Below are 21196 nucleotides of genomic sequence, written 5' to 3' on the forward strand. Positions count from 1 at the left end.
CCGTACACTCGTGTGAGCAACACTGGAGGCAGGATGGGTGAAATTGTCTCGGCCAAGGACACGAAGACACATGACAAGGCGGGATTCAAACCGACAACTCGCTTATAATTGACCTCTAAAAAGGTGTTGGATTGCCGATTGATGCCACAAGATGACTCTTCGATAGATACTCTGGCAGAGTACAACCTTTCTATATGGCCTCAGGTATAAATGAAACTCCTCCTCTCACTTTAACTTAGTTCCTTGACATGACATGAACCACTGTGTTAAAACGGTTAAATGCAGGTGTAATCGGGGACTCTGGGTCAGCATAGGCGCGAGTGAGGTGGGTGAGGTCCAGGAAGTGACTGTGTATGTGTGTGTGTGTGTGTGGGGGGGCGGGGGACGCCCGGGGCTAGCTTGTAAGAGCCTGTGAATAATAGTCAGGCTGACCCGAAACGGAAGATGAACAAACACAATGTGCATGGAGGAGGTAAGGAAAGGCGGCCAAAGACATAAGAAGGGGCATAAGAAGGGGCGGGAGGGAAGTCCGAGACTGAAAGAGAGGAAAGGTTCGTCATGGGCGGAGGCCGCATTAAGCAGCCACGACATGTGACACACAAACAAGTCAATCAACGACAGAAACGAAGCCGCACGGTCGTCGTTAACACCGTGGTTTCAAGCCGCGCTGCCCTCAAAATAAACGCTCAACCTTTTGCAGCCAATGTAATGCGCGCGGGAAACCTTTGTTACTTCCCCCTTCAAAAGTCATGTAAATAATTAATTTAAACATGCATCTCAATGCACGCTGAGAACTTCTTTCACTGATATGCGACCGCAACGTACTACTCGGGTCAGATAAGAGCTGACAGAAAGCAGAGAACTTCTGTGCAGCGCTAAAAATACATGCAGCCAGTTTATGGGAGCCACTTTATACAGTGAATGATCCGTCCTCTTCCAGTTTACCTGCTCAATCATGGGTCGGGGATATTTTACATTTAAAAAAAAAGATATTATGATAAGTTATCATGCTAAGTTATCATGCGCTGTCCATCCACTAAGAGGTTACATCAACTTTACTTTACAACTGTAGGATTGTGCACGATCAATTTTGTTCAAGCATGCGTAAACACAACTATTACAGCACTCTTGATTTATTTATTTTTTTCCACAGAAAGTTATTCTAAGCAAGAGAATGAGTCACGTGTAGTTTACACAGAACCTGCATTAAAAAGTTTCTCTGCAGGCAAACCGCTGATCGTTTTTTGTGTGTGTGTGTGTGTGTGTTATAAAGCCATAGGATATCCCACTGTCTACTTTTAACTGTTTTCGGAGAAAGACTTTCCCTATCTCTGCGATGAGCAGCGGATGCACTCACCCGTGAAGCCGTGAAGGAGGAACACAAGTCCGGCGAGCAGACAGGCAGAGTGCCGAGCGTCCATGCTTGTTGATCGGTGCTGTGGAGTTCCGTCTGATGTGCATGTGAAAGTGCGTGTGAGAGAGGCAGGAGGAGGAGGAGGGTGTAGCATGGAGTGGTCCTGAAAACGTACACACATTGAGGGAGGAAGGATGCACCCATGCAGGGGGGGCTGAGACTAGTGGTCACACGTAGCCCAAAAATAAAAATAAAAATCATACTTGGGGGTTCCACGCTATGCGCGTGCAATGAGTGGGGCCGACGAGCTGGTGTCCCAGGACATCCACCTGAGACATCCGGGGCCTGCTCGCCCATCAGGTGAAATAGGCAGATGCTAAGGGCGCCTTGGACTCTAGGGGGCGCTAAAATTCGGGTGAAAATTGACCATCAGTATAATTACTGTATATTCAAATAAATTATTACGATTACGATTTCTAACTGTTTATCCCACGAGGGTCACAGGCAATGCTGGAGCCTATCCCTGCTGTCAATGGGCAGTAGGCGGGCTACACCCTGAACTGGTTACCAGCCAAATGCAGGGCACATATAGACAAACAACAATTCACGCTCATAATCACACCGAAAGACAATTTAGAGTGTTCAATTAATTAACCATGCATGTTTTTGGAGGCGGCCCGGTGGGCCAGTGGTTAGCGTGTCGACCTCACAGTGCAGAGGTACCGGGTTCAATTCCAGCTCCGGCCTCCCTGTGTGGAGTTTGCATGTTCTCCCCGGGGCGGCGTGGGTTTTCTCCGGGTACTCCGGATTCCTCCCATATTCCAAAAACATGCATGGCAGGCTTATTGAACACTCTGCCCAAAAATGGTGTACATGAGGAGCAAGGACAAAATTCTGCCTGTTGTCTCCCACTCTACAGCATCAAGAACTGCACTTTACATCTTGATCAACACAGGACAACTCCCTCTCCATGCAGGATACCGATCTTAATATGGACACGGGACTGAATTGGGCAGGCCTGCAGTACAAACTATGTTAAAACACCTGCCAGAGGACATCATATCATTTATAGTACAGTAAGTATGCAATGCTGACCTCTCTTGCTCTTTGCCATCTCTCTCTCTCTCTCTCTCTCTCTCTCTCTCTCTCTCTCTGTCTCTCTCTCTCTCTCTCTCCCCCCCTCCCACTCTCTCTTTCTGTCTCACTGCTGGTCTTTTGGCAGGTAAACAGTATGTGAGTATGTGAACATGGTTTTGGCTTTCGCTGATGGAATACGTGTCCAGTTTGCCAAACTGTAATAGAGTGCATAACATATGACTCAGTTTGATATTACGAAACACATTCTCAGACAGCGGCATGGATCATCAATGCCTAATTTGACCAATACTTTGGTTTGTTCACTCTGTACTTGCAGAATGTTCAAAGTGACGCTTCGCATCTAGTACAAGACCGCTGGCCAACAATGACCTTTCTGGGTGCACTCTGCATCTTCTTTCCAGGTAGTCCGGTTTCCTCCCATAGTCCCAAAACGTGCATGTTTGCTTCATTCGGGACTGTAAATTTTCCATTGGTGTGAATGGGACTGTGAATGATTATTTGTCAATATGTGCCCTGTGAGTGGCTGGCAACAAATCCAGGGTGTACCCCACACTCTCTCAACAAGCGTCGGTACCTCTCCGTCTTGCGGCGCGGGTGTATCAATCTCTGGCTGAAGGAGCCGCTCAGTGCTGTCAAGGTGGCCTGGAGGGGCTGGGAGGGTCTGTCCATCTTAGCTGTTAGCTTAGCTAGCATCCTCCTGTTGCCCACCTCCTCCAGAGTGTCCAGGGAGCTATTTTTACCCTTGAGGCCCCTCTGTATTTATTGCCCGTGTTTTGCAATAGTAAGTTGAAACAAGTCCTAGCTGACATGTGTGTAAAGCCAAATTGCGTTTCTCACATCACAGGGACTTTTAAACAGGTGGCAGTGAGGAAGGTGAGGCAGACAGTGTTTGTCAAAGTCCCCTTTGCAACTCTGAAACGAGGACTTGCGAAAATTATGAGCACAACTCCTGAATTATATATTTGTTTCGTCTTTTGAAGATTAACCTCAGACAATCCTCGCCTTCCCCAGCCCGTACGAGGCAACCGGGTCTGCATTGACAAGGTACAGGTCAGACATTCACAGTAGAGAGGTTGCTCGGTAGGTTTTGCAGTCTTTACAACAAATGTTTGTTTTTGAACGAATAGAATGGTCCCATTATGAATATTGACTGTTTGTTTTCCGTTTTTTAGTTTGAGTTCTGAGTCTTGTTCATTTTGTGAAGTACAGAGTAAACATTCGGATCAACACCTGCCGAACAATTTATCGTTGTTGGCATCTAAGGCACAACGAGGTTAAATATAGAAAATAAAATACGGATTCCAATACCAATCACATGGATTAGCTAGATATTTTCCCATTTTAGAGCTGCTCACTCATGATTATTTTAATATTGATCCATCCGTTATCCGAACTGCTTATCCTCATGAGGGTTGTGCAGGAGCCTGTCCCAGCTGTCTTCGGGCAGCCAATCGCAGACAAGTATTTTAATAATCCATTAACCACCAGGTTTTTTTTCAATTAATTTATAAATCAGATATTTTTAAAAAAAACATTCTTTCCAAATTCCCATCCTTTTTTTAAATATTATTTCAAATTAACAGTGTAGAAAATGCACAAACATATTACGGTACTGGTTTGGTCTGTAAGATGCAGTGTTTAATAAATGTTTGAAAACAAATAAAGTTAAATACAACTGAACTCTACTTCCAACATAGACTACCATTTACTAACCTGATAAAGGGGATGGATGGTATATATAATATGTTTTGGTCACCAGGTCACACAACCCTGCCTTTTTACTTACTGTACTGATCTAACAAGCTTTGTGTACAAGTGTTGCAAACCTGCATCGCAAACATTTCACGGTTTAAAATTAAAAAAAAAAAAAGATCAGTAGACCCAAGGGACTCGCTGTGGTGTACAATCTGCAAAGTCTGTTGTAAAACCTCACCATCTGGGCACTGAAGTCGTTCCTTCGTGACTTTGTTTGATATCGTGTGAAATTTCCGAGTCGGTCCAGTTGGACGCGGATGAAAGAATGGTGAGACGTGTGGTGCACGTCGATCTCTAACCTTCCGTGCTGGAAAACTGTGTCTGATACATGTGGCTGCCAAGTGGACGGGCATGGCTCCACGTGGAGCAGCCAGGCATATCCAAGTTACTGTAACTCTGAAGGAGTTTCACTCTGATGATCACCGCTGCTTTTAAAGGGATGGGGCAGAGGCGGGTGTTTTGTTTACACCCTTTCCGCACCATTAACGCTCTTGACTAATACCTGCTTGAGAGAAAGTAATGACGCATTTTTTCCCCCCCGGATACACTTGATTTGATTATAGAAAGTACAGGCCCACTTTGCCAGTGGCCAGTTTGTGTTACAAAAGCATTTGTTTTCCTCTGTACAAATTGGATTTGTTTTGCTGCCATTTGTATCGCCCTATTCCTGTCGTGTATCCGTTTTGATTTGTTGGCAAAGAGTTCATGAAAGAGCTTCAGGGAGATTCTGCCTGTGCCAAAAGCATCACACTGTGGATGTGTGCGCCCTCTTCGAGGGGACGAATGTTCAAAGTGGTTGGCCCGTACCCATCACCAAAATAGACTCTAGACTAATCTGGCCTGGGTGGCATGTGTGATGAGGCGGCCCCGCAACAGCGCGTATAATCTACGCTTTGTCTTGTCAGTCAGTGTGACAATATATTTGTTCACTTTTGTTGGTCACTCTCATGGAGGAGTGGGCAACCGGGACATTGCCGATACACGTCGACTCTTAAGTAACATCCACCTGATGCATCTATTTTGCCTTTTATGTTGAATACAGAGTAGTCATTCAATTGAGAAACGAGTTTCATACTGGACTGTTCAGAGGTATTGCGTCATTAAAAGAGACTAGTGGCCATGACTGACATAGTCTTAACCTAATAACATAGTTGCATCTTTAACAAACAAAAGGTTCGGTGGTGGGTTACGGCACATCATGACAGTAATTAATTCTTTTAATAATATATAATCAATGATATACCTAAATAAATATGTGAATTATGAGCTCATTTGACCAGCCGTCTGGCTGTTCATGTTCTGTTCAATGAGTGTCGACATCGCTAGAAACGAGTGGATCAGAAGCGCTAACGTTACTGTTAGCTAGCTGCTCCTAACAAGGTTAACGCGTCCTCCACAATTTCAAACAATCAAATTGGAAAAGGTGTGCTATGGTGGTTTTAAAGCTATGTTATACATTGGAAATTAAGGTCTGTAGTCAAGAGTTCCAGTTAAATGCCGCCAAAAAGCACAGTTGTTTTAGCTTTGGAATAAAGTTAGCAATGTTTACCGTATTATTGTAGTTGCTGTTTGGTGTGTGTAGGACTGCACTAGATCGTTGTGATTGCCTTTATTTTTGGATCACACACACAAAAAAATAAATATTCTTTTTTTGTTGCACACTGGATTGGAGATTGTCATGCTATATGATTTTGTGACAACTCTTAACAGAGAACTGAAGTGTGTCAAACTGCCCTCAGTCTTTTGTAAATGGGATTGTGAATGGCATCCATGTTTCCCCTCATAAAACTAGTGGAGAGGAAGAGCTCATGGAGATATTTACAAATGTGTTTGGATGGAAATATGATGCTGATACTGATAAGACATTCTTGCTCTCTGATCCACCCGTGATGTCATGTTAATTGTGCTTTGTATTGCACGTCTGCGCAGAAAATATTTTTGGACCCTCATGCTTTACGTACACTAAAACAATATGGGTTATTTGATCCAAATATTGCTCAGTAAAGCGTATTTTCAAACCTGAACCTGCAAACAACAATGTTTATTTCTAGTTTATTTGCGTGAAAACAGTGTAAAACATTGCGTCTTTAAAAAAGAGACTCGTGGCCATGACTGACATAGTCTTAACCTCATAACATAGTTGCATCTTTAACAAACAAAAGGTTCGGTGGTGGGTAACGGCACATCATTACAGTTATTAATTATTCAAATAATATATAATCAATGATATATCTAAATAAATATGTGAATTATGAGCTCATTTGACCAGCCGTCTGGCTGTTCATGTTCTGTTCAATGAGTGTCGACATCGCTAGAAACGAGTGGATCAGAAGCGCTAACGTTACTGTTAGCTAGCTGCTCCTCACAAGGTTAACGCGTCCTCCACAATTTCAAACAATCAAATTGGAAAAGGTGTGCTATGATGGCTTTAAAGGTATGTTATACATTGGAAATTAAGATCTGCAATAAAGTGTTACAGTTAAATGCCGCCAAAAAGCACAGTTGTTTTAGCTTTGGAATAAAGTTAGCAATGTTTACCGTATTATTGTAGTTGCTGTTTGGTGTGTGTAGGACTGCACTAGATCGTTGTGATTGACTTTATTTTTGGATCACACACACGAAAAATAAATAAATATTCTTTTTTGTTGCACGCTGGATTGGAGATTGTCATGCTATATTATTTTGTGACAACTCTTAACAGAGAACTGAAGTGTGTCAAACTGCCCTCAGTCTTTTGTAAATGGGATTGTGAATGGCATCCATGTTTCCCCTCATAAAACTAGTGGAGAGGAAGAGCTCATGGAGATATTTACAAATGTGTTTGGATGGAAATATGATGCTGATACTGATAAGACATTCTTGCTCTCTGATCCACCCGTGATGTCATGTTAATTGTGCTTTGTATTGCACGTCTGCGCAGAAAATATTTTTGGACCCTCATGCTTTACGTACACTAAAACAATATGGGTTATTTGATCCAAATATTGCTCAGTAAAGCGTATTTTCAAACCTGAACCTGCAAACAACAATGTTTATTTCTAGTTTATTTGCGTGAAAACAGTGTAAACTGATGCGTTAATTTTTCACCCTGGAGAAAAGCGCGGCAATTACGGTTTGAGATGACAACATTTTCTTTGAATAACTGCATTGTTCAGCCAAGCTAGGATGTGGCAGAGGAAATGTGACCATGATCGTGTCAATAAAAATAGCCAATTCGGAAATACTGTTTTGAGAGAAGCCTCTTAAAATTCCTTGAGGATGAGTTGCAAAATGAGAGTCCCCTTTCTACTAAATTGAATATGATACATCCTGGAAAGGGCATGTGGGAATTTACGGGGCAGTGAGTTTATGTCGTGGGGCTGAATGGAGAAAACAGAAGCAGGAAAAGACCCCTCGCCCCCCACGCCCCCACCCCTTAAACTGTTCCCAGGATAAGACAGAACAAGCGCATGTTTAGAAAGAACCTCTGTCTCAGCATCGTGAATCCCTCCATCGTGAAACATGTCAACTCGCAGTTTTGTTCATACGAAACCTGAACTCTCACAACGCCGGAGGTCCTAAAACATCTTCAAGTAATCCTTCATTGCATTAGAGATTAAATGACCAACGTCTCGCAGGACTTTTTTTCTCTTAGTGTACTTCCTGCAGTACCGCCAAAGTGTGTCCTGTTAAATTTCAGCCCTGTGATATTTCCTCCAAAAGAAAGGAAGTAAGGATAAACAAAGGAAGAAAGAACAAAGGAAGGAAGGAAGGAATGACAATGAAAGTCAAACCAAGAAAGAAAATGTGAAAACTCGACATTCACGTTCATTTAGTTGGAATACAATGTCTTGACTTTACGCAGGAGATGGTTGTGAAAGAAGTAATGAAGGAGAGGGGAAGGAAAGGAAGTAAAGACCTTTGCAGGAGAGCAGGTAGAAAGAAAGAAGGAATGAAAGAAACATCAAATACGAAAAAAATATTTACTCTTGTTCATAAAGTTGGAACTTCTTTTACATTTTTCCATGAAATATTTGCGACAATTTCAACAATTTCCATTCTGTCCCATCCATTCCATTTGATTAATTATGAATTTATTTCCTTTTGGTGAAACGAAAGTTGACCCAAGTGGTTCGCTTTTTGACCCGGTAATTGAATTCAAATTAACCCAAATTGGTTATTTTTGATCCAATTGTTTTTAACTCTTTCGTGCACTCCGTAACCTGATAACGTGATAAGCTGTCCACTGTCGTAACCGCTGTCCCCGAAAGGCTTAAGGCGTAATTATCTTGAATGCTGTCGTCATGCATGCGGGTTTTAACCCTTTCTCTGTCGTCACTGTCCTTACCGTAAACCTGCGCGTGCGCGTGTGTGTGTGTGTGTGTGTGCGTGCATGCGTGCCTCCTCAGTGTGACCGATGATCTCACAGTATGGCTGCTGTTCACCTCACCAGCGGCTCTGTGTTGTGCTCAAGGTCCAAGCAGGCGGCTGAAGGAAGGAAGGAGAGGAAAAGAAGTCATTCTTTCCGAAGCCATTGAGGGAGTCGTTTCTGGGAGTTGTCCACCCATCATGAGAGACGCCTATTGTCCCCGCTCCTTCTGCTGCCCGACTATGTCGGGAGGCTTCCAGTTATTGCTGTGTGGTGAGGGGACTCGGAGTGGGAGAGGAATGAGAATTTTTGCAATACGCTGTCATGACAACGATGAAAGTGACAAAGAGACACTTTGATCAACGCACAGGACAAGACGTGAACTTTGCTTCGCCATGGTGATTTCATGGAGTGGGCAGCGTTAGTCTTCATAATTGCCCCACTCACATCTTAATATGGGAAAAGCTGCTTTAATGCAATCTACATGGGGGCTTTCCTCTTGTTTTGAATGCTTTCATCTGTTTTGATGACTTCTGAAAAGTGTGGCTTTGAGACCTGACTTCCATCCCATTTGAAGTGTATTGTCAAACTAAACATCAAACGTGTATTTATTAGTTGATCAAGAGTTGTGTCTGATAAAGTGTATTCAGATTGTTATTGTTCATCTCATGTAGTTTATTTTTCTAAAAAAACAGCCAGTGGTGATCACGTCACTCCATCAGTTATTATTCCGTCATTATTTCAGGCTGGCCCAGTCCGTCGGTCGTCGTCGTCAGTGACAGCCAATCGGTATCAGGACCGTACTTACTATGTCACCCGCATATGCAGCACAAGCAGACTTGAGTTTAAAAAAAAAAAGTGTTACATGCCTTTCGGTCCCACAGACCACAGGAACATTGTGCCGGCCTGAAATAATGACGGAATAAGGACTAATGGAGTGACGTGCCCACCGTGGTAAATCGGCGACAGAATCAAATCTCACGGCTTGGGTGGACGGATGCAAAATAGAACAGAAACCAAGTAGGAAGTCGCGGCTCCTATTAGCAACATCCTGCAGATGTATGCATGCCGTGCTCAAGGTCCCGAGAAAGGCCGATCAAAGAGGAATTCCTCCTGGATGAGTGCCACGGTGTTAGTCATGTTATTCATATCTTTCTGAGTCACACCAGAAAAACCATGAGCAAATCCCCCCCCAACCCCCTCCCTTCATGCATTTCATTGTCTGAGGTCTGGGGACGGGTCTGCTTGCCTGTCCATATTTAAGTCACAAAAATGTATCTGGTTAAAACCTCTAATGGTTTGTATATATCCCACCGGGTCAGTGGGGGGCTTTCCACACTGCAACGAATGGCGCTAGCCACCAGTTAGTCATACTCGCTCAATAGCTGGCAATTGCGCCAGAGAACCACTGATGCAAACGAAGTTCTTATGTCGTGGGAGAGGGGGGGACTCATGCCCACACCCAAAAACAATCAGAAAAAGATGAAATGAATACAATAAATAACGACATAATAAATAAATAAATGCTTGCATACTTTTTCAGCAATTCATCTTCAAACATGCACAATATATTTAGAAAGAAAATCTCTAACTTCACTTGACAAGGTCTTATTTGGAGTTTATCCTGAGTAAAACAGGCACAATTCAAGCAAGGACAGGTTGTTTTTCCCAACCAAAATTTGTGGTGCGAGCAAGCCCCGGTTTCGCCGCCGCTTGAGTGAAATAATAAAAGTGGAGCAAAAACTGTAGTGGTCTCAGCTGTTGGCAAGGAGAGCGATCTGTATTTTGCAGAGATCTCTGCGAATGACAAAACAAAATGTTTATACCTGCTTGATTATACCCTCCATCCATTTTCTGGACTACTTATTGTCATTCCTGGGTCAGCATGGCTCGGTGGTGGAGTGGTCATTTCTCAACCCAGAGGTTGGTGATTTGATCCCTGGCCATTGCGACCATGTGGAAGTGTCCTTGAGCAAGATACTGAACCCGCATTTGCTCCTGATGCTGCGTCACTGAAATGCACCTAAATGCAATCATCTTCCACCAAAGACCACAGTGCCAGTGAAAGTGGGTGCCTCTGGGATGTGCACCTGATACATGATATTTCATTGGCACTTAAGAAATCCCTGTAGAAGCAGAAACCATTTTTTAGTGTTCATTTGAAAGGAGCAATTTGAGCTTGCACAAAACAAACACAGGAAGCTGACTGGCTGTCTGGCTGATACACCAGATAGGGGTTGCTACCATAAAAGGAGCAAGAAGCTCCATAGCAAAGCCTAAAGTACCTTTTATAGCCGCATGTATTGCCTCTGTGTCTCGCTGTTGTGTGAGATGCTGAAACAAATGCCATTCGTCATGTGTCCAAAGGTTTGGAACTGGATAGCTCATGATCATATCAGATCATAATCATCACCATCATCACCGCCACCACCACCTCTGAAAAGAAGACAACAGTCCAACATGAAGATTAAGGAGAGGAAGGAAATACCAACGATACTGTTAAGATTAACAGGTTGGTGAAAATGGATAAAGTAAAGCAGCACCAAAATAATGGGTATGACAAGAAAAAACACATCACAATACTGTTAATTAATGTGCAGATACAGCAGAGACATCTTGTGTCCCCACTTCCCTGAGAAATTTGCAATAATCCATTCACAAAATACAGAAATATGCACTTTTAAAAAATGTGTGTTGTCCTGTCCAAAATGTAACCCGTGCTATAATAAAAGTGATTCATCAATGTTATTTGAAATACCAACCTTCAGCACCCTGCCAAAATTGTTTTTTCTCTTGATATCCAATTTACACATCATATATGACAGAAACAATGAATTTTAAATCAGTTATTTTGTTTTGATGTTGTAGATATGTCGTGCTTGTAAAAGTTTAAAAAATTATATTTACATCTATCTATTCTAATTAACTAACTAGCTATCATCCAAAATATGCCTAAAAACACACGAATCCAGTTTGTCATGAAAAACTGACCACACAAATATAACATTCTGTCCTTATTTTAGCGGCCGTCACGGACGACAGAGCGGATATTGCGCATGCGCACACCAACACCCCGGAAGTAACCAGAGCACATGACCAGGACAAATATGGCGTCCACCTCGTCGATGGAAAACGCGTTTAAGTCAACAGTGAGTGTTTTCTCTGCTATTCTCTTAATTCTTCAGGTCATTTCAACTCCCGCATGAGGTAACTACATGAACTAGACGAGTTTCGGGTCACAAATACGAACGGAGAAAATAGAGGGAATTCGTAAATGCGGCGGAAGTCTTCGGTTCGTCTTTGAAAGTAAACATCCGGTTGTTCGTTCGTATTGGCAGCTCGTTGCTTCAGAGAAATTGGGAAAATAAAATTAATCTCTCTCCTCTTTTAAAGGATGCAGCAACAAAGGAGCAAGCAATGGTCGGAATGAGATATAACTGAGCATGCAAACAAACATGGACTTTGACGAAGGGACACAGTGAGTGCACAGTGCCATGGGACCAGTAAACATTATTATTTCCACTGTCGGAAAATGCGTCGATGTAGTCAGTTTAATGCTGGACGTCAATTACCTCCTCGTCCACACCACCGTCCGCACAATACTGGCTGTGTCCCATTTTATTATCAACCTGCCTGCACTCATGGTCTACTGCATCCTGGAGCTGTGCAACTTGGTGGCGCTCTTCTTGCTCTCCACTGCAGTGGCAATGTCCCACATCGCCCAAGGCGCGGCTGCCGGCCTCATGCTTTCTCTGGAGGGGGTTCTGGAGAGCTTGAAGATGGTTGGCTACCTGTTAACGCACATGCTGCTCCGCGGCAAGGAGCAGCTCTGCCGGGGGCTGCTGTTGCTGCTGGAGGCCTGCGGCATAGCCCTTAGCCTACTGGTCTACCTGGTCAACATGACGGTCAACTACGCCCTCATTGCCGCCCTCAACCTGCACTCGGCCCTGCTCAGTGTGTGGCAGACGGTGTCCAGCCCTCTGCAGATGGCGCTGGAGCTCACACTGACCTCCATCACCTTCCTCTATAGCAGCCTGATTGGCACATCGGCCTTCCTGTGGTCCCCCTGCAAGCTGGCGTTGGACTTCCTGGCTTCGCTGGTGCACATCTTTGTCAGCATCTTCATACTCAACACATACGGCCTGGTGCTCACCGTCGGCATAGCGCTGACGACCACCGCCTACCTGAACCCAGAAGTCACCAGGCAGGCGTCGCGGAGACTCATGGCTTTTGTGAACTCCTTCCCGGCACTCCAGACCCTTTCCACGGCGCTTCATTCAACCTTGTGTTTAATACACGGCGTTATGCGACACCTGCACCGGGTGTCGCTTCACCTCTACCTGCTGGAGAGAAGAATGTGGCAGCAGCTGTCTCGTCACAGCAGCCAGTTGAGCTTGGCGCTGAGGATGCAGCTCCACGGGCAGAACCGAGCGGGCAGTGACCCCGATGGCGAGGTGATCAGGCGGGACCCGCCCGACGGCAGGGCGGAGGACCACCAACGGGAGCAGTCGGCGTCGTCGAGCACTGTAAGACCTCTGAAGGCCGAGAAACTGTGGAGGCCGCCGGCGGAGAACCTGCTGACGCTGCTGAACGAGCAGGAGCACCGCAAGATGTGCGTCATCTGTCACGATTGCGCCAAGACAGTGGTGCTGCTGCCATGCAGGCACCTGTGCTTGTGTCGAGGTTGCACCGACATCCTGCTGCACCAGCCTTTCTACCAACACAACTGCCCGCTGTGCCGCCGCATTATCTTCGACACCATCGAGGTTTACCTCTGAGGCGGCACAAAAACTCTACTCCCACATTTTTACAAACCCTGGAAAGTTTTTTTTTTTTTTTCCTTCAACCAGTATAAACTCCAGCTTCACTGTGACCCTGAAATAGCCATTTAAAGTAATTGCCTTCTTGAATATTTTTTTTCCACATTTAATCCCAGGAAAGGGGAAATTATATCATTATGCAATATGCAAATGTAACCTGAAACAGAAACAAATTTCACGATCATAGTGTTGTACAGTAGCACTGTGGTTGTGTGGTTTGCACAGTTTTGAGGGTTAGGGTTTAAATCTCATGGCCTTCCTCGATGGAGTTTACAGCATCTTTTCTGCCATGCTTGTGATCTCAGAGGACTCGCGTTTCCTCCTCAGACAAGTTAGATTGAAGACATTGAATTATCCAGTGGGGTTACTGTGTTTATGGATGTTGTTTAATCAATATTATGGAAAATGGTTGGATTGTGTCCATCTATTTTTTTGTTTTCATTCAGAAGAGTCATGTCAAATTACTCTGGTCAACAGCAAATCTTAATATGGGATGTCTTTATGTGTCCCTAAATGTATTTTTGACGCTGATTTCAAAAAATATGTCGGGGTTTTTTTTGGGGGGGGGTTGTTTTTTTTGTGGCACAATATTTTATGTGATATTATAATTTTGAGCGATGACGTTTCAGGAAAAAAATCCACCTCTTGCTTAATTGAACTATGAATTCATAAGTATTACAAAATATTGCTACATTGCAGATTATTATTATGTAATTATGTGCTCGAGAATAAAACAAGGGAAGATTTGTAATCGGCGAAAAAAAAGAATTGTTGACCAATGTTCTCACCAATGAGGATGGAAGAATCTCATTAACTTCATGGGTGTTTTGTTGAAATCGACACTTTTTTTCTTGTTGTGAATGACCTAGCTCTCTGCTGTGATGACTGAAAAAAATGTTTGCATGCAAGTGAATTATGACTGTTAAGTTCATTTGGTGGGCAGGATCATGAATGAGAACCTTGTTTGTGCAAAATGTGGTGATGGACATATTGATCTGGGCGATTTCATGAAAAGGAAGAACTTTTTAGGAAAGAAATGCCACCGAAAATCAACATTTGCCAAAATGACTCGGGGTAATGAATATGTACGTACATGTATGTGGAAAGATGACAAAAGTGCCACTTTCGTGTCAAGTATCAACATGTTAGCAACATTGCTGAGCCTGAACTTTTTTTTTTTACAATAGTAGGTTAATTTCCACACAATTTTTAATTTCAAGAATGTTAATTTAATATCTACCACTTTGCCATGGATCGGCTTGATTCATATTTTTGCAGCTTATTTCCCCTCACATATTTGCCTTTATCCACCCTCAACAAAATCCATAAAATACATTCTTTTGTATAGCAATGGAAATTACCATTCATAATTCCAACTGTTTTTGAAGTGTTTTGTGTTGAATGAGTTTACAATGTTCAGAGAATCCTTGTGGTATTTTGTTTGTATGTGTGATTCCCTGCAAAGTACTGTCTACCTTTTCAATTGTTTTTCTATTGTTTGATAATTCAATTTTATTTTTTGCTTGTTTTGTGAGTGACGCTCAAGAATATGTTAGCCACATCCTCCTCAGGTATTTGTCAAAATGCCCACATGCCACACCAGTATGTCATTCCTACAATTGCAGCAAAGGTACACGTGTTGAGTGGGAAAGAATTGAGACAATGTGATTTGCAGACTTGAATGTAACTCAACTGAGATGGACAAGCGAGGCTTTTCATAATAAAACAGCAGTAAATGATTTCTCACCATTTTGTGATTTATTTATTTACTTATGTATTTGGGCCACGTGACAGTTGCGGACAATCGAGTAGTTGGGACAACAGCTTTAGCAGGGAAGCCCAGATTTCCCTCTCTACATAAACTTCTGTAAACGTTTTCAAGGCATTCCCAGTCCAGCGGGGGGACATAATCTCTCCAGCATTACTGTAGGACGTGCCCAGAACACCTCACTAGAGAGGCATCCTAAAGGCATCCGAATCAGATGTCCGAGCCACCTCATCTGGCTCCTCTCAACATGGAAGCCCAGCGGCTCGGCTCGGAGTCCCTCCCAGATGACTCACCCTCACACTGAGAGCTCAGACACCCTGCGGAGGTACGTCATTTTGGCCACTTATATCCAGGATCTTGTTTTTTTTTTCAGTCATGACCCCCCCTTTGAGATGGAAGAAGTGGCTGGGGGAGAGGTAATTCTGGACTTCCCTGCTAAAGCTGCTGTCAATCCAGAGGCACTGTCCAACATGTCCACGTGATGTTGTAGAGTCGTGTCAACCAGGACAGCCCCACAACATCCAGAGCCTTTCGAAACGCTGGGTGGGTCTCATCCACTTCAGGTAGTTTTTTAATGGTGGAAAACGTGTGGAAATGATTTATCCTGCTCTCATGTTTTTATATCCCGAAAACGTGGTATTTGAACAGGATGCGTAGACGTTGTCTTTCCAACTTCGTGCCAGATCTTTGGTAGGATCTACTCATAACATTGGCATTTTACTGATTGTCAATGAATTAGGGCCACTATTTTGGAATACATTTGTTACGATGGCCTCTGTCTTCGTGGGCAAGTATAATAATGTACAAGAGTAATCTTCCCACAGTATCTAGTAACTTGAGACAACCGCTTGGGTTTTGTCCACACAGCGTTTGTACGCATCCGACACTAGATGTATGTTTGCATGTGAACATGTGTGGGGGGTGGATTGGCCGGCTCAGATGGGACCACTTCCACAACCCTGTGACAATTCTCTGGAGTCATATCATTTACAACTGGGCCCCATTCCCTTTCCCAGGTTCTAAAAATGGAGACAGACATCTGTGTAGATAAAAGAATCCCCAGGCTGACGACAGCCTGCAACATTTTTGCATTTTGTAATGTCATTGCGATCAACATCTTTTGGGTTTGTCACACAACCGGGACAAAGTCAAACCACATCAGAGCTCAGTGCTGAGTGGTTGCTTTTGAACAAAAACACAGTCAGTGATCCACAAACAAGAAGGGTTGCTTTTCGTGTCTGGTGGCCTGTGTGCAGCCTCCGCAGTGTTTACATGTTGCTTGTGAGTAAAGATGTTGCTACCAAAGCAGAGGAAGCTTCATGTCAAAGCAGGGGGGAGGGGGGTGCAGCTAGGACAACATACTTCCGGGATTCAATTTGTTCTTACTGACCTCAGTAGGTCCCGTCCAGCACAGTGTGGGAAAATACCAAAAATTGAAAACTTGTAGTAAATCTCCAGTCTTCGTAACATATTTGTGGAGGATTGAGCTCATGACGCGGTCGTTCTTTTTCGGTTAAAAACGCCTTATATACATGGTCGTTTTTTTTGGGCAAAAAACGCCTTACTATACATGGTCGTTTTTTTGGCTCAAAACGCCTTACTATACATGGTCGTTATTTTCGGCTGAACGCGGTTGTTTTTTTTTTAGACTAAAAACGGCTTACTATATACATGGTTGTTGTTTTTTTGGCTAAAAACGCCTTACTATACATGGTCATTTTTTTCGGCTAAAAACGCCTTCCTATACATGGTCGTTATTTTCGGCAAAAAACGTCTGACTATACATGGTCGGGTTTTTTTGGCTAAAAACACCTTCCTATACATGGTCGTCTTTTTTGGTTCAAAACACCTGAACATCTTTGGTCATTTTCTTCTTGTGAAAAACGGCTTACTATATATGGTCGTTTTTTAGCTGTACAAACGCCTTACGATACATGGTCATTTTTTTCGGCCCAAAACGCCTTACTTTACATGGTCGTTTTTTCCAGCGCAAAACGCCTTACTTTACATGATCATTTTTTTTGTTGTTGTTGTGAAAAATACTGACAAAAAAGCCTTACTATCCCTGCACACTCAAAGGCTCACATTTCAAAAAATTGTCTTATTTCGGGACATTGTAAAGTGTTCAGCACTTGCCTGGTAGTCAAATGGTTAGTGCATTGGTGTTGCGCTGTGGAGGTGTGCGGTTCGAATCTGTCTCTGTCTTTCTGTGTTCTCAAAACTGTGTGTGGCCATACATTTTCTCATTCACAACTGTTCGGGCTCAAACTCACATCAACAGACAATGTAAAGTTTTTTTTTAATCACCTGACTCGTAGTCGAATGGTAAGTGCGTTGGCATTTCCCTGCAGAGGTGCAGGGTTCGAATCCAGCTCCGACCTTCGTGTGTGTTCTCAAAAATGTCTGTAGCCGTGCATTTTCTGATCCTCTTCGATGCACAACTATTCATGCTCACATCACATCTCCAGACAATGTGAATTTTTTGTTCATCAACTCACTGGTAATCGAATGGTTCGTTCGTCAGCCTTGCACTGCGGAGGTGCAGGGTTCGATTCTCTCTCCAGCCTTCCTGTGTGTTCTCAAAAACATGCATTGCTATACACTTTCTTCCGCTCTTCCCCGCGCAACTATTCGCGCTCAGACTGAGGAACAAGAAAAGCATTCATTCCCTGCCTGGTAGTTGAATGGTAAGTTCGTTGGTCCCGCGCTGCAGAGGTGCAGGTGTTCGATGATGGCCTACCTGTATATGCTAAAAAATGTGCGTGGCCATCAGTTTTCTGATCGTCTTCTCCACACAACGATTCGCGCTCACACTCACACCAAGGAACAATTCACAAAACGCCTTACTATACATGGTCGTTTTTTTTTGGCCAAAAACGCCTTACTATAATGGTTGTTTTTTTCGGTTAAAAACGCCTTACTGTACATGGTCGTTTTTTTCGGTAAAAAAACGCCTTACTATGCATGGTCATTTTTTCGGTTAAAAACGCCTGACTATACATGGTCGTTTTTTCGGCCAAAATTGCCTTACTATACATGGTCGTTTTTTCGGCCAAAATTGCCTTACTATACATGGTCGTTTTTTCGGCCAAAATTGCCTTACTATACATGGTCGTTTTTTCGGCCAAAATTGCCTTACTATACATGGTCGTTTTTTCGGCCAAAATTGCCTTACTATACATGGTCGTTTTTTCGGCCAAAATTGCCTTACTATACATGGTCGTTTTTTCGGCCAAAATTGCCTTACTATACATGGTCGTTTTTTCGGCCAAAATTGCCTTACTATACATGGTCGTTTTTTCGGCCAAAATTGCCTTACTATACATGGTCGTTTTTTTCGGGTTAAAACGCCTTACTATACATGGTTGTTTTTTCGGCTAAAAATGCCTTACTATATATGGTCATTTTTTTCGGCTAAAGATACCTTACTATACATGATCGTATTTTCCGACCAAAAACGGCGAAAAAAGCCTGACTATACATGGTCGTTTTTTTCGGCCAAAATTGCCTTACTATACATGGTCGTTTTTTTTGGCTAAATACGCCTTCGTATACATGGTCGTTTTTTTCGGCGAAAAACGCCTGACTATACATGGTCGTTTTTTTCGGCTAAAAACGCCTTCCTGTACATGGTCGTTATTTTCGGCAAAAAACGCCTTACTATACATGGTCGTTTTTTCGGCAAAAAACGCCTTACTATACATGGCCATTTTTTTCGGTAAAAAACGCCTTACTATACATGGCCGTTATTTTCGGCAAAAGACGCCGTACTATACATGGTAATTTTTTTCGGCTGAAAACGCCTTACTATACGTGGTCGTTTTTTTCGTCTAAAAACGCCTTCCTATACATGGACATTTTTTCGATTAAAAAAGCCTTACTATACATGGTCGTTTTTTTCGGCTAAAAACGCCTTCCTGTACATGGTCGTTATTTTCGGCAAAAAACGCCTTACTATACATGGTCGTTTTTTCGGCAAAAAACGCCTTACTATACATGGCCATTTTTTTCGGTAAAAAACGCCTTACTATACATGGCCGTTATTTTCGGCAAAAGACGCCGTACTATACATGGTAATTTTTTTCGGCTGAAAACGCCTTACTATACGTGGTCGTTTTTTTCGTCTAAAAACGCCTTCCTATACATGGACATTTTTTCGATTAAAAAAGCCTTACTATACATGGTCGTTTTTTTCGGCTAAAAACGCCTTCCTGTACATGGTCGTTATTTTCGGCAAAAAACGCCTTACTATACATGGTCGTTTTTTCGGCAAAAAACGCCTTACTATACATGGCCATTTTTTTCGGTAAAAAACGCCTTACTATACATGGCCGTTATTTTCGGCAAAAGACGCCGTACTATACATGGTAATTTTTTTCGGCTGAAAACGCCTTACTATACGTGGTCGTTTTTTTCGTCTAAAAACGCCTTCCTATACATGGACATTTTTTCGATTAAAAAAGCCTTACTATACATGGTCGTTTTTTTCGGCTAAAAACGCCTTCCTGTACATGGTCGTTATTTTCGGCAAAAAACGCCTTACTATACATGGTCGTTTTTTCGGCAAAAAACGCCTTACTATACATGGCCATTTTTTTCGGTAAAAAACGCCTTACTATACATGGCCGTTATTTTCGGCAAAAGACGCCGTACTATACATGGTAATTTTTTTCGGCTGAAAACGCCTTACTATACGTGGTCGTTTTTTTCGTCTAAAAACGCCTTCCTATACATGGACATTTTTTCGATTAAAAAAGCCTTACTATACATGGTCGTTTTTTTCGGCTAAAAACGCCTTCCTGTACATGGTCGTTATTTTCGGCAAAAAACGCCTTACTATACATGGTCGTTTTTTCGGCAAAAAACGCCTTACTATACATGGCCATTTTTTTCGGTAAAAAACGCCTTACTATACATGGCCGTTATTTTCGGCAAAAGACGCCGTACTATACATGGTAATTTTTTTCGGCTGAAAACGCCTTACTATACATGGTCGTTTTTTTCGGGTTAAAACGCCTTACTATACATGGTCGTTTTTTTCGGGTTAAAACGCCTTACTATACATGGTCGTTTTTTTCGGTAAAAAACGCCTTACTATACATGGCCGTTATTTTCGGCAAAAGACGCCGTACTATACATGGTAATTTTTTTCGGCTGAAAACGCCTTACTATACATGGTCATTTTCTCGGTTAAAAGCGCCTTACTATACATGGTCGTTATTTTCGGCAAAAAACGCCTTACTATACATGGTCGTTATTTTCGGCAAAAAACGCCTTACTATACATGGTCGTTATTTTCGGCAAAAAACGCCTTACTATACATGGTCGTTATTTTCGGCAAAAAACGCCTTACTATACATGGTCGTTATTTTCGGCAAAAAACGCCTTACTATACATGGTCGTTATTTTCGGCAAAAAACGCCTTACTATACATGGTCGTTATTTTCGGCAAAAAACGCCTTACTATACATGGTCGTTATTTTCGGCAAAAAACGCCTTACTATACATGGTAATTTTTTTCGGCTGAAAACGCCTTACTATGCATGGTCGTTTTTACGGTTAAAAACACCTTACTGTACATGGTCGTTTTTTTCGGCTAAATACGCCATCATATACATGGTCGTTTTTTTCGATAAAAAACGCCTTACTATACATGGTCGTTTTTTCGGCTAAAAACGCCTTACTTTACATGGTTGTTTTTTCGGCTAAAAACGCCTTAATGTACATGGCCATTTTTTTTCCGGCTAAAAACGCCTTACTATACATGGTCGTTTTTTCGACAAAAAAATGCCTTACTATACATGGTAATTTTTTCGGTTAAAAACGCCTTTCTATATACATGGTCATTTTCTATACATGGTCATTTTTTTCAGCTAAAAACGCCTTACTATACATGGTCATTTTTTCGATTAAAAACGCCTTACTATACATGGTCATTTTTTTCGTCTAAAAATGCCTGACTATACATGGTCTTTTTTTCGGTTAAAAACGCCTTACTATACATGGTCATTTTTTTCGGCTAAAAACGCCTTCCGATACATGGTCGTTATTTT

At 42.6% G+C, this 21196-nt stretch overlaps 2 protein-coding genes across 12 annotated transcripts in view; one reads left to right on the forward strand and one right to left on the reverse strand.

The window, feature by feature from the left end:
* Window positions 1-1487, reverse strand: part of mcamb (melanoma cell adhesion molecule b) — a 32804-nt gene extending 31317 nt beyond the window's left edge. For all 10 annotated transcript variants that reach the window (XM_019892742.1, XM_019892741.1, XM_019892739.1 and 7 more), the window contains exon 1: window positions 1358-1487. In XM_019892742.1, the coding sequence (XP_019748301.1) occupies window positions 1358-1421 (64 nt within the window). In that variant the 5' untranslated portion in view covers window positions 1422-1487. The remainder of the gene's footprint in view (window positions 1-1357) is intronic.
* Window positions 1383-15121, forward strand: rnf26 (ring finger protein 26). Of its 2 annotated transcripts, none has more exons than XM_019892744.1 (6): window positions 1383-1467; window positions 2331-2430; window positions 8661-10622; window positions 10923-11067; window positions 11579-11861; window positions 11949-15121. In XM_019892744.1, exon 6 carries the CDS (start codon window positions 12050-12052, stop codon window positions 13331-13333), a length of 1284 nt encoding a protein of 427 aa, XP_019748303.1. In that variant the 5' UTR covers window positions 1383-1467; window positions 2331-2430; window positions 8661-10622; window positions 10923-11067; window positions 11579-11861; window positions 11949-12049; the 3' UTR covers window positions 13334-15121. The 2 variants fall into 2 exon arrangements, with proteins under 2 accessions (XP_019748303.1, XP_019748302.1); XM_019892743.1 differs by having other exon boundaries at window positions 11579-11704.
* Window positions 15122-21196: the final 6075 nt, after the last annotated feature.

This window comes from Hippocampus comes, unplaced genomic scaffold (assembly GCF_001891065.2).
Source record: "Hippocampus comes isolate QL1 unplaced genomic scaffold, H_comes_QL1_v1.1 scaffold72, whole genome shotgun sequence".
Taxonomy (NCBI): Eukaryota; Metazoa; Chordata; class Actinopteri; order Syngnathiformes; family Syngnathidae; genus Hippocampus; species Hippocampus comes.

Excerpts from the sequence above, each read along its gene's own strand:
- rnf26 (XM_019892744.1), top strand. The coding sequence starts at position 12,050 with ATGGGACCAGTAAACATTATTATTTCCACTGTCGGAAAATGCGTCGAT.